Source organism: Micrasema longulum, unplaced genomic scaffold (genome assembly GCF_059751315.1).
Source record: "Micrasema longulum isolate JH-2025_06_02 unplaced genomic scaffold, ASM5975131v1 h1tg000260l, whole genome shotgun sequence".
NCBI classification, from domain to species: domain Eukaryota; kingdom Metazoa; phylum Arthropoda; class Insecta; order Trichoptera; family Brachycentridae; genus Micrasema; species Micrasema longulum.
In genome coordinates, this window is record NW_028277464.1 from 2,033,381 (window position 1) to 2,047,719 (window position 14,339).

A 14,339-nucleotide genomic window follows, 5' to 3' on the forward strand; every position below is an offset into this window, starting at 1 on the left:
AATTCCGGTAATCGATTTAAAGCCAAAAAATAAATAAATTCAACACTTTCGGCATAAATGATTCTGAAGGTAAAAGAGATTTGTGAGTCAGAATTGAAAAATAAGCTATTTTAATTCCATTACAAAAAGTTCTATGCCGTGTTCCCGCCATGACAGGTAATATTTCATTAAGTGGTGACACTTAAAAAAAAAAAAAACATTACCCCACTTAAAGGAAATATTCCAGGCCCAATGTGAGCCCAGATTTATATTACATAAAATCCTAAGTAAACATGAATTTCTTATTACATGTGTTTCTGAAAAAACTGTTTCTAGTATAATTAAGGAAGGAGAAGAAGCTGCAAACACATTAAAAAAAATCGTCACTCCTGGAAAGAAACGACCTCATCCAAAAAATGTTGTTTTTCGCAGAAAATTTACTAATAGAATTAAATGCTGATATAGGCAGTAATACAATGTTGCGAAGAATATTACGAAAAATTGGTTTTCGTTTTAGAAATTGTAGATCTAAACGATAAGTGTTAATGGAACGCTATGATATAGCAGCGTGGCAGTAGCAGATGTATATGAACTCTGAGGAAAAATAGATTTGAGGTTAAGCGGCCTGTTGTTTTTATTGTATGAAACATATTCATTCCAATATCATGCAAATAGATGTTGGCAGAGCGATCAAGCAAGGACTTATGGTTTTTGAATCCGCAGATTGGATAATCGCCCAAGCAGGTTCAAAAGATGGATTAGTTGAAAACTCTTTATTAATTTTTAAGTCAAAATCCAAGTCTTCAGATTATCATGACGATATGAACTCGATTAATTTTAAAAAATGGATACGGTAGAAACTAGTTCTGAACTTACCTTGTGGGTCTATCGTAGTTATGCACAATGCTCCATATCATTGCACTCAGTTAAACGGAGCCCGAACGATGGCTAATTGTAAATCTGAGATGTAAGAATGGCTGAATAGGAAAGGGAGTGACTTTTTTGAAACAATGAACTAAACCTTGCCTATATAAACTGCCGTCATACCACTGCGAACTCAATCCCATTAAAAAAAATTGGAGCTTAGTAAAAAGACTCATGGAAAAAAACATTGCAAAAGATTTTTAAAAAAATATCACTTTGACCAAAGCTGCTTTCGCGAATATTACATCCGAAGATTAGCGTATTCAGTGCAAGCCGTGGAAAATGTAGAAGATGAATACTTCAAAACGATGCACTGCTAAATATCGAAATTGACAATTTAATTATATCAACACAGATTCCTATTCATCAAGTGCAGAAAGTGATAGTGACTGTAGTGTGTCCTGCATAACTCCAATCCACTGTGATCATAGTTATTTTTGAGACCAGCAGTCTCATTATGCAGTCATAGCCGCAGCCAGCAGCCTCTTTGGTTGGGAGGATTTATTTTTTCTCGACTTTACTTGGAGTGTTGGCAACGGATCGGCACATAGGTGTCGAGTCCCTACTCTATTCCAGCAGTGATCGCATTCTCGCGTTGTTAAATATCATTTATGCCGTAAAAATAAATTTATTCACTTTAATAGTTAAGGCTTTTGTTTAATTTTCCCGTTACCTTCACACTTACATAACTTTTACAATACCCTAAAGACTGGCATCGTATTTTATTTTTATGATAAATTATTTTAAAGTTGGTTTCTTGAGTGTTTATATGTATTTATTTTGAACTTTTGTACAATTTGTAAATAACGTAAATTTATTTATGTGGGAAAATATATTTTTTTAAATATGGCAACATTTTGTCTGGTGATCGCTGTGTTGAGCCTGCGGGACTTCTTTCGTGGCGCTTACTCTAACAATATTAATTTAATAGTGCTACTATTAATAAAATGTGTAACCTGCCGTACATTATTTATTTATTCACTACGTATTCTTAATTGAATAAAAGTTCTTAAAATTAATCCACCTGTCACATTTTTTTCTATTTGACTTATAAAGTAGGTTGATAATTTAAACTTAGCAGATGATACATATATTAGGATAAAAGCAAATTTGGAATTTTGCTTAGAGTTTAATGTTTTTTGCCACTTATAAAAATAGCATAAAAATTTAATTTTTTAATGACTAAATTAACTTTTTAAACACATAACCTTTTTTGTATTAGTTTCCTTCAGTTAAATTATGCATAAATCATTGTAGCAGAAAATCCTCTATTCTCTGCTGAGTGATTTTTAATGACAATAAGTTAATAATTCTTAGGTGTAAATTAAAAAAAATATTGGATAGAAGAGGAGATAATTAAAACAAAATGTTCACTACATCGCCTTCCTTTATTTTTATTGGTGGCAACAATAGCGGTACAAAAACAAGGCTTGGTGTTTTAAAATTAGGTACATTACCAAAATAATATAAAAACTATTACTGATACTCAAATAAAACAAGGACATTTCACATTGGAAATATTTTCAATAAACAAAAACATATCATTCAAACTGCACAGTGAAATAATACAGCAACAAGTATAAAAATAGATATTTGTAGATATTACATAATTTAGAAAATATTTATTGATTGTATTTTATATTACTTATCAAATGTGAACTATAATAGATAGATACAAAAGTTTAAAAATAACTATGTATGATGGTGTATCAATTTTATTTTTATTGAACTTAAAGTTATATTTTCATCACCTTAATGCTCAAGAATATTTGACTCACTATTAATGTTCTTACATACAAGTATAATGAAAAATGATACAAACTATCTCAGTTTAACATTAGTTTGTTGTTTAACTCATATGTTCCCGGGAAAATAGAAAACAGTGAGTTAATTACAACTCGTTGAAAATGGCCCATAAAATGAAATATTTGGGGAAATCATAAAAGCGCAAATTAATATTTCTTTTCCTAAAAACGTGAAAATGAAATGCTAAAATCTTAATACAAACTTCACAAAGAAAATAATTTTATATTATATTGGAATCTAATATTTGTACTTGTTCATACAAATAACACCTTAAACTGAACTTGCGCAATTGGCCAAACAAAGGTAAAATATCAAAACAAATAAAAAAAGTTCAATGTATCTTAAAATGATTGATTTTTGCATAGTACTTACTACTTATTAATTTAATATGTTTTATATATTTCTATATAATGTATTGAGTTTTTCTACTGACATTTCTTGGTGGAACTTCATTATAATAATAAATATACATATATAGTTTTATTCTACTTTTATTTCAATTAAATTTATAATAAAACATTATTAATATTCAATTTATAAATAAAAGTGGAATAAATATATTTATTGTAATAATATATTTATTATTATAATTCTATATAATGCTTAACATACAGTAGCTTGTCGAGAGGCAGGATTGGAATATATTAATCTTTGAAAAGTAAAAAGTATTAAAAATATATGAAATTCTCAAGAGTTACATAATATGTATTTCTCTATCATTATTATGAGGTAAAGCTGCGAGGAATATAAAAATAATTGTAAAGAAGATTATACTCAAAGGGTATAATAGAAAAAAGTACAATACTCACTGCAACACAGACCAAACAACTCACAGGAATTTCAAACTTAAACTTAGTAAATTATGTAAATGGGAATATGTAACAAAACAATTAAATTTATTTTTAATCCTCAAGTGTCACATTTTTAAAGAGATATGACATGGATTCTTTATTGTGAATGCGCCTAATGGCTTCACTCAGGAGAATGGATATGTCTACAGTTTTAATTTTATGGCATTGCATTTTCTGTATGTCGTGAGGAACGGTGTTAGTTACAACAACCTCATCAATAGCAGAATCCTCTATCAATCGGGGAGCATCGGAAGACAATAATCCGTGTGTTGCCAGTACGTAGATCTTGTAGGCGCCTCTTTCCTTCAACACTTCAGCTGCCGCCACAAAAGATTGGACATCATCAATAAGGTCATCCTGTTTTATACAACACATACAATCAATATTACATATAAATTTAGTACACCCAATTTATTTGATTCACTGAAGTTGCTGGTGATACTTCAAAATGTATAGTCATATCGACGCCGGAAAGGAAAAAGTTACCAAACATGTAGCAATTTTACGGAACGGTCAATAAAGTTTTTTTTTAAAATTAATAAAGAATCTCGTATTTTGATTTTTTATATAAATGATGTTGGAATCAAGCCAAAATAATATTATGTATGCGATTTTTTCATTAATTAAAAAAAAACTTTAATTGGCTCTTCCGAAAAGTTGCTTCACGTCGCTTGGTAACTTTTTCCTTTCCAGTGTCGATATGAATACTTCATAATATATATATACATATCAACACATATACTCGCAATACTAAATGCATATGTGTAGATATCTACTATATTTAATTAGTAATTTTGTTGTGTTCACTCTTTTGTACATATATTGTTGATATGCTTATAAATAAATAGTGATACATAATATAATACGCGAATGTAAAAAAAAAATATTTTAGAAATACATATTAGGTTGGGGAAAAAGTAATTTCGATTTTGCTTTATTTCAATGCTTTATAAAAAGTGTTAAAATCATCCAATTTCAGTCAAATATGCGCTGTTCTGTTCGAAAACTTGTTGCCAACGAGAATCCAACTTTATAATGCCCCTCTCGTAGAAGCCCCTGTCCCTATTGGCAAAAAATTCGGACAACCAATTTTTACAGGCCTCTATTGAGGCCAAATTTGTACCCCCAAGTGCATTGGCCATAGACAGGAACAGGTGGTAGTCACTTGGTGCCAGGTTCGGACTATAGGGTGGATGCATAAGAACTTCCCATCAGAACTTTCGTGGCGTTGTCCTGATGAAACACGATTCCTATCCTATTCACCAATGCTGGCTGCTTCTGTTCGATCGCCAGCTTCAAACGGTCGAGTTGTTCACAAAAGAGGGCAAAATTGAGCGTTTGGCCATAGAAGAGCAGCTCATAGTAGAGTATTCCCTGCCGATTCCACCAAACACACGGCAACACCTTCCTAACAGTCAGCCTTGGCTTGGCCTTGATAGTTCACGACTGAACCGACCAAGCTCAATACTGTCAAAGAAGCGTTTGTAGTATACACTCACACCTTTACAACGCCGTATCGTATGATCTGATGTGACCAATAATGAACGAGATATACTTAGTTGAAAAAAAAAAGGGCGCAAAATACGAAATTACTTTTTCCCCAACCTGATATGTACTGCATATATTTTTTTGCATGTTTCATAAAATAGATAGTACACAACTTTCATCCTAATCATAATAATTTTAATTAAAAGTCAGGCAATACACATGAAGCAAAGCAGTGCTGAGAATTAAAAACATAAAATTAAATGCCGATGATACGGTTGTTTTAGTTGAGGGAGTTAACTGGAACTCAGTAAATTTAGTAGCTAATGACGTTATACATAAATTGAAATTATGGTTTGACAAAAATATGTTATCTTTAAATACGGAAAAGACAAAAATCATCCCATTTTTTATTAACAAAACCAATTTGGATTCAGTAGTAAAAATAATTATTCACCAAAGCAACTGTAACAAAACTAACTGCGATGTCACATGTTCAGTAGTTAATACAACAGATACAATTAAATATCTTGGTGTATACATAGACCAAAACTTAAAATGGAAAGACCATATCACTCTTTATAAAATAAATTCTATTATACAAATATATAAAAAATGAAAAATAAAAGAATTTGAAATGAATAAGTCACTCAGATACCAACATAATATAAAAATTTCTAAATTCCATACAAGTCATGGTCAAAATAGCTTTGTCTTCAAAGGTATAAAAAATTATAATAATCTTCCTAATGAACTAAAAACTATTAAAAATAATATATCAATAAATAAATTTAAAGTTAATCTAAAGAAATTTTTTGAACTCGTGTAAAAACAACATTAAATTTTAATTAGTATGAATGTATTATTGTTTTATGTTTATTTTCTTTATATATCTTGTTTTTATTTTTCTTTTTCATGTACTCGTATTTAAAATTATATAAACTCTTATAAATAGAGAACTAAAACAGTGTAAGTCACTCTACAAGCACAAGAGTTAGTCTCTTTTTTCGGAGAGTTACAGTGATAACTGAAATAGAGTCAATGTTAAATATTTCTAGTGTACAAAAACGTAGAACTAATATTGACTCCATATATATGTTCGGCATACTAAAAGGTATAATCGATGTTCCATCATTACTGGGACAAGTAAAATTCAATATTCCGACTCGTAAATTGAGAAACAATGAAGTACTGTTCATCGATCAGCATAGAACAAACTATGGCCTTAATTCTCCAATGACCCGTCTTTGTCGTATTGTTAACTCAAGACAAGATCTGGACTTTTTTGGGTTAGGTTTACAACGATTTAAACGAGCACTAAATAAATAGTCCAGATCTTGTCTCGATGTCCCTTGTGTTTGTCAATGCTTCTTTTTTTTTTTTAATGTTTTAAACTATTCTTTTATTGTAATATTTAAACCTTATAAATTGTATACATGGACAGTGTCCGTTAATAAATAAATAACATTTTCTAGATGTGTAAAAGTAGATATGTTTAGAATTTTACAAAAACATGTACTTTTTTGAAATTTATGAAAAAAAAAATGAGTAAATAAAACATATTAAATAAAAAATCAAATATTCATTTGGTTTGCTTGGCAAGTTGGTTGAGTATTCAGTTAACATTTAAAGCGTTAAATGAATGACTTAATTACGTATTTATATTATATTATTTTATATCCTATTTGATACACATATTACAAATACATGTGGTGCATATAACAAGCATATAGATATTATACAAGCACCGCCGCCCTTGCAGCTGTTTTTACAAACTCAAATATTCTATTGTTTTTATGTTGCTCTTGGCAACATATTCGATAGAAAATTGAAATATGTACCTATCTAACATATATTGATCTTTTCAAGTTGTTTTGTTTCTTTAGCCAAAGGAAATTCGTAACTCTGAATGGTACTAGATGGTACAAATAATAATCAATAAACACTCGCTTCTGTAGGTCCAATGAAAACTACATAATGTCACCTAATATTTTTGGTGAAAGGAAAAAAACGCAAATTGGTTTGGGAAAACTATACAATTTGTATATTTAAATGGTATTTATGTTCGAAGGAAAAAAAAGGAGGATTCTTCATTATATGAAAGTTTTGACACCACAAATCATAGATGGAAAAACTGAATAACATTGAAGTATCATAAAATTTTGTACTTGACAGCATTTCAAATATGTTTTGTCAATAAATATTCATTGATCATTACATGACTTCATTATTATATATTCGATCTCCAGTGTGAATTATAAAAAAAACAGTAAAAGATCATATTTTAAATAATGGAAGTTGTGTGATAAAACTTACCACCATGATGGCAATACGGCCCCCGACATCTCCGACTACGTTTATTGGAGGCTTTTCTTTAGCTGGGTGAACTGGAACACCTACACCAACATCCATTGTCCTCGACCTGCGAGAAAAACAATTTGAAATAGGGACACATATCACTATCCTCTCTTATATCAATTTTATACTAGGTAATTTTATGATCACATTATGCATGATGCCTGCAATTTTTATAATTTTAAGTATAAAATACTATTAGGTAATTCCATTTTCTGAAAATATGTTGAACATTTTCACATAGGTTTTTATACTTGTTAATACGTACAGTGTTAAAAATGTTTCAACTTTCTGCTGCACATTTTGGGATAAGAAATTTAGTTTGAAATTTGAACAGGATACAAAATCAAGTTGGGGTAGATGTGTATTCTGCAGTAGATCGATATGGACCGAAAATATTGTGTAATTATTATCTTTAATTTATATGGTTTAATTATTACTAAAAATGAAATCACAACCATAGAGACTGCAATATGTTTTAGGGGATTTATATTAATAAAATATGAAGTTCAACTTAATGCTGAATCAATAAATGATATATCTTTAGAAGATTATTTACCTGGGAAGAGACGGCGGAGAGTATCTTCCGTCCACTTCGTCGCTTTCTGACTCTTTTTGTTCTCCATGTATGACAGCGATTCCCAGCCTGAGGCGCTCGGCGTAGGAAGTAGCTTTCTTAGCTGATCCTGGGTTGCGCGCAACTATCACAGCGTTCCGGTAATCAGGGATCTGAATAAAACAAACCATTCAAGTTTTATGTATAAAAACAATATTATAATAATATCACAGATTTACCGAGGATGATATTTTTTATGTCAAAAGTCAAGCGCTGTGGCAAATGTGAAACTGGTGTAGCGGGTTCGATTCCCGCCAGCTGCTAGAAGAAATTCCTAGGAAGGTCTGAGTGTTGCGATGTATTTTCACATAACTTCCTTCCACATTCTCCAGTTTCCACTTGCTGACAAGTTTATAATTCATTTATTTTTTAAATCTAGAAGTATTGAAGAAGCTAGCCGGATTGAGTAATATTGTTCCTCACACGGTGATGAATTCATTTCTATATTTTAATCTGTGATTTCACAGTTGCTATTATTTCTTTTGTTATACTTATTGATTGTTAATCTTCAGGGTGAACAATTTTTAAACTTAACACAGGTAACACAAAAAAATTATAAAATGTGAACAAGAAGAAAAATAACATTGGTTGCATATAAATACCTAATAATCGTTTAATTCAACATTCTTCACATAAAATACGCTGCTAATATAATAACTCAAAATTATCACATAAAGCTGTTTTGCTTCTTAAAAACATTGAATGTGTCATTGACACGTTATAAAGATCAAATTTTAATTTTTAATTCAACTTAAGTTGTAAGGCCTGAAAGTTTTTAGAGTCCTAAAAAATGGCATTCTAGCCGAGAGGCGTTCCACCCCTCGCGCGGCTTAATACCTGTATCCCTGCAGGAAAATACTACCTGTCTAAAAATTCCGATGCGCACTCAATCGGATCAGTTCAATTAAAAAAATTATATTCAACAGATTGTAATGATAATTTGTATGGAAAATATTATTTTCTAACATATAAAAATAAGTAACCGTTTCTTTACAAGGCTGAAGATACATAACTGTTGTCCAAAATCAGAACAAAATTGGATAGCGATGATAAAGTAATTACAATGTGGTTTTAGTAAGTTTAGTACTGGGAGATTTTAATTTTAATGTATCGGAGATAAGTACCCCCTTGCCTTAAATTTGCTGTCAAATAAAAAAGGTTTTTTTTTGTTACCGCTCATATGATCTCACTCTGGTTTTTGCCATTCTCTTTTTGTATTTTCCTATCTATCTGAATCAAATATTAAAAACCTTTTTAAGCAATCCTACAAACCTAAACGTGTAAAAAAAATAATCAAATAATGGTTATCTGACATAAAATATGTTTATGCAATAAAATCACAAATTTCTCACAGAAGGGTACCGGATATTTGAAGGAAAAAATATATTATTTTGTATTATGAAAATAACATTGATATTAGATGTTCGATATAAATGATATTTGATTTATTGAATGAAATATATAAAAACGTAAACAATAAGATACAATCCAATTTTTTGAGTCACCCACCTAGAACATTGTCAGCCCACATAAAATAAGATAAGAAATACCATTGTCTTATATTTCACCAGCAGCTTGCCCACCACATACCAGGGGCGAACCGTCTATATAATCGCATAAGCACAGCTTACCTACCATTTACTAGACTGTTTTAATATCAGTAATAACTACTATTTGCATTTATTATTTTATTTTGTTTATTAAAAAAAACAAATAAATTATAATTAATTTATTGAAAACCATCGACATCATTTACATTTCACCAAAAAAAAATACAAATTTAAAACTCCAAGCACGCGTGACGCGTTCCCAGGGATCGAAACAACTAGCCGATTACAACAGCTTACTGCTCCATACAAAAAAAGTATGGTATGTTTACATTACGAAATCCAGTAGTCTTAATTTTAAGTCTCTGATTACAATTTGAAGATATCCATTTTCGAAAACAGTCTTTTAAACATTTCTTCCAAAGGACTGTTTTTATTATTCAATATGATTGACATACGACCCGTGTATTATTTTTGTGCCATAACGCGGCAATTATTCATGTCTTATTAGCTTATTTCGTTCATTCCGATTCGCGGAGCGTTTAGTGTTTATGCAATATTTATAGGAATATTTGGATATCATTGCGGTACCTTTATTTTCTAACTCTTGTGGGCATGTCGAAATATTAAAAAATATAGCTGTAGTATTGTGCGAGCTAATAATAATTGTTCAGAGTTACATTATTAATAAATAGGATAGTACAAGCATTACTACTACCCATTCTAGATTACGCTGATGTTTCCATGACTGATTTAAGCTGTGAGCAACTCGATAAACTTAAACGACTTCAGAATACATGCATAAGGTACATTTTTGGTCTTAGGAAATATGACCACATTTCTGATTATCGTAGGCAACTGAAATGGCTCAAAATTAGACAGCGGAGAGACTATCACTCCCTCTCACTTCTGTTCAATGTACTTCATAGTCCTAACGCTCCTATATACCTGTGTGAAAAATTTCAACGCTTATCAGTTCATGGTTTACCTCTTCGTTCTCATTCTCAAGGCACTCTCTTAATACCCATACACAATTCCTCTTTCTTCTCTAACTCATATAGTGTCCATGCGGCTCGACTGTGGAATCATCTCCCATCCACCATCAAAGATGTTACTACATTATCTCTGTTTAAATCACGTCTGAAGAAACATCTCCTTTCTCTTCCTTAATCTCTCCTCCTTTCCTTTTTCCTTTTTCCTCTTTCCTCTTTTTTCCTTTTTCCCATTGAGTAATAGTTTCGATTTAAGGTAATTTATAAACAAATACGTTTATTTCTATTTTTATATATCTTTAAATTTTTAATCTTTTTTTTCTATTGAATATATTCTGTAACTTGAATAATAAAAATAAAACTTTTATTTTATTGGTTGGTTGGAAGAAATTGCCATTTGGCAATAAGCCCGCCAATGTACAAATAACATTATGTACAAAAAGTTAAATAAATAAAGATAGTGATAGGCGATTGTTTTTATTTTATTATGGCCGCCTCGATTGCAACATGTGTTGTGTTACAGATTTAGTTTTAAATTAAAAAACTCCGTTTAGTCGTTTACCATTTGATGAAAAGAATGAAATCGTTTTGATTGGTCGCTCTAAACCATTGATTCAGATTACAACTGTTGACCTTAAATGTGCAAAGCATTTCCATCCCCGTTTATATGATAATTTTGAATGGATAACCGCTTCTTCCAAAATGAATAAACTTTTTTGCTGGTCGAGTATTTTATTTGCAACCGAAACTAGTGTATGGAACAAACAAGGGTTTACAGATTTGGGTAATTTAAGTAATTCTACAACGAAACATATTAAAACGGAAGAACATATTGAGAGTTTTAAAATTATCTTTCATAGGTAAATCTCGTACAGAAAAGTCGTTAGATTCACATTGCGCAATATCGATTAATCAGCATAATGAAAAGGTGGACCAAAATAACCAATTTTACGACGATTGACCGATGCAACAATCTTTTTAGGAAGGCAATAACTCGCGTTTCGCGGTCACGATGAATCCAAAGATTTTGATAATCGAGGCAATTATTTAGAATGTTTAAGCCTATTGAGTGAATATGATAGTGTGCTTCAAACACATTTAAATGAACCAGCAGAATTATTTACAGGGACATCTAGTAAGATTCAAAACGATTTGATTACTTCAATAGCATATGTCGTCAAATCACGCATAGAGTTTGAAATTATAAAAGCCCTTTTTATAGCTGTTATCATAGATGAGACTCCGGATGTGAGCAAAAAAGAATAATCAACAATTATTTTTAGATATTCTTTTGAAAATGAAGTACACAAAAGATTTATGGGTTTTACGGATGTTAGTTTAGACAGATCGGCCAAGGCTCTCTGGGATCACTTTATGAAAAAAAATTGTTCATTTTAAATTGCGCGTAAAAATAAACAGTGAACTAACTTATACAAAACAGTAATCTTGCCCCGGTGATATAATAAAACTGATAACAAAATATATTCATAACATTTTATTTATACCACTGCATTGGAGACACCTAACATTCCATTCCTATATTTTATTGTTGAAATATTTTTGATTGGCATGTTGATAAGGCCTGTAAAAAATAAACAAAACAAGGACTTTTCTGATTCATAAGGTCTCAGAAGATAAAATCTGCAATCAACTACGTATTGCTTACATATTTTATGCATTTTGGAGAAAATTATTTGGACTTCAAAACTACCACTTTTTTCTCCAAATTGAATTATTTTGTATTATTAGTATTGTGACTGTATTTAAAAAAATATATCTTACTTTATTTATTCAAGCATTTCATTGATATAAAAATATACATAATTCGTTTTCTTAACTGGAAAATATTGTGCGGAGGAACATATTTTACAAGTTTTTTGGCAAAGAAAGTCAAAAACAAATAAAGAACAGATTAATTTATGACTTAAAATGTTTATTGTAAAAATAAAACTTATTTACTTCAACAGAAACCATTTAGCAAAAAAATATGTAAAAAAAAAAATCATCTTATTGATCAAATTAAAAATGTTTTTTTTTTGAGCCTAGTGTTATTTCATTGATTATTTTCATTTTTATTAGTAAGGTATTTAAACAGTCAATGTATCTACTCGCAGTGGCATCCTTTCTAATTACTTCCTCTGGATTATACAGAGATATACCTTACTAAAATTAGTTTACAATTAGCCTTTCGGCGTCAAATATGGGGGTGGGCATGCAATATCTGTAAATATATTTTCACAAGGGCTTTGCGACGTTAAAAATCTGCAATGAATACTTACACACTCCTGAATATATTGCAAGAGGAAGGGAGAAGCGCGAAGATTGTCCACCGGGCAGTCGAAGAAGCCTTGAATCTCCTTCTGATGCAGGTCCATGGTGATGACATGTGTTAACCCAGACTTGCACATCATCTTGGCCAGCAGTTTGCTGACGATGCAGCCTCTCTTGCGCATCTTGCACTGTTTGCTGTATGGCAGGTATGGGATTACTCCCACCACAGACTTGGCTGAAGAAGTCTTGCAAGCGTACGCCATGATCAGCAGTTCCATTATGTTGTTGTTTACATCCCTAAAATTTTACTTATTTTGATTAATTTTTCGTCAATGAGTGGTAAAGATATATTTATATTCCGCCATCATATGGAGAAAGGCCATAACTACACGTTTGACAAAAATGAGAATAGATCTGGGAATCAGCAAGAAAATATGTACATTTGTATATATGTAACAAAGTCCAAAGGTTTTGTTTATAAAAATACCTTTAGGCACAATTTCACTGAATGTATTCCGTAATTAAACTGATTCTATATTTGTTTTACAAAAATTAAAGGGAAAACCTAGTATTTCCCAAAAACATTTCTATGAAACATTACTATATTCAATTACTTACCAGTTAAATTACTTAATTTATTTAAAATCTTACTTGGTTCCAGTTTGAACAATGTAGATATCTTTCCCCCGCACGGAGTCTCCAATCTCCACAACAGTCTCGCGATTAGTCTTGTGGAAGACTGCACAGCCTCCATTCTTCACACCCAAGCGACTGTAATATGAAATACAAATATGTGAAATTACAATTTAAAAACCATAATAAACTACCATAAAAATAGTACAACATATAATATTAGTTATTGTTTATTATTACCTAGCAATTAAATTGGCAAGCTCGACATGTGAATTTCCGCCGATTAGAACAATATCAGAAGTGATTGGTCCCTCCATTGCGCGCGATCCACGAGGTATCCGAAATCCCCTAAACCTTAAACATGTAATAATCCGATTATTAAATTATAGATTACCGGCAAGAGATGTATTTACTTTATTCAAAAGACATGCTTCATTCCGGTGCCTTCGGCAATCTAAAAGATTTGTTTCAACGTATTAGTCACGAACGACAAGCAGTCAAATCTAATCTATAAATGTAATGTTAAAACAATCTCCAAACATCGGAGGGAATTAAAAAAACAAGGTATCAAATACGTTGCAGCATGGAAAGGCCGAAAACTGTAACATATTAAATCGATGGTAAACAAGTGGTTGAGTCACAAGGCAAATCACGAGCATATAAATTTTAAATTCAAGAACCTTGTTTTGCTGATAAACATAATTTTATATATAATTTATACCTCCTAGAGTCTTATTTATAATTAACAAACGCAATAATGATGCCTTAATTTGACCCGCGGCTCTTCAAAACTCAGATCGAACGGTCAATGCAGACAAAAGCATATGAGCAAAATGACAGATCAGCGAAATGCAAACTGCCATAAACAAAAATCGTAATA

The 14,339-nt window shown here is 31.0% G+C and overlaps 1 protein-coding gene across 1 annotated transcript; it reads right to left on the minus strand.

Moving 5' to 3' along the window:
* Positions 1–3,337: 3,337 nt before the first annotated feature.
* LOC148283152 (phosphoribosyl pyrophosphate synthase-associated protein 2) lies at positions 3,338–14,320 on the minus strand. The gene is made up of 7 exons (XM_088223977.1): positions 14,181–14,320; positions 13,700–13,813; positions 13,478–13,597; positions 12,835–13,123; positions 7,960–8,129; positions 7,362–7,467; positions 3,338–3,917 (listed from the first exon to the last, which is right to left on the minus strand). The coding sequence occupies exons 2-7, from the start codon at positions 13,774–13,776 to the stop codon at positions 3,612–3,614; spliced, it is 1,068 nt and encodes a 355-aa protein (XP_088080103.1). The 5' UTR covers positions 13,777–13,813; positions 14,181–14,320; the 3' UTR covers positions 3,338–3,611.
* Positions 14,321–14,339: the final 19 nt, after the last annotated feature.

What these genes read in the sequence shown, in the direction of transcription:
- LOC148283152 (XM_088223977.1), bottom strand. Translation starts at nt 13,776, where the DNA reads ATGGAGGGACCAATCACTTCTGATATTGTTCTAATCGGCGGAAATTCA. An exon ending in ATTGTTCAAACTGGAACCAA is followed by an intron (nt 13,124 to 13,477) that starts GTAAGATTTTAA and finishes GTAAAATTTTAG; the next exon opens with GGATGTAAACAACAACATAA. An exon ending in TCTCCGCCGTCTCTTCCCAG is followed by an intron (nt 7,468 to 7,959) that starts GTAAATAATCTT and finishes TTTTTCTCGCAG; the next exon opens with GTCGAGGACAATGGATGTTG.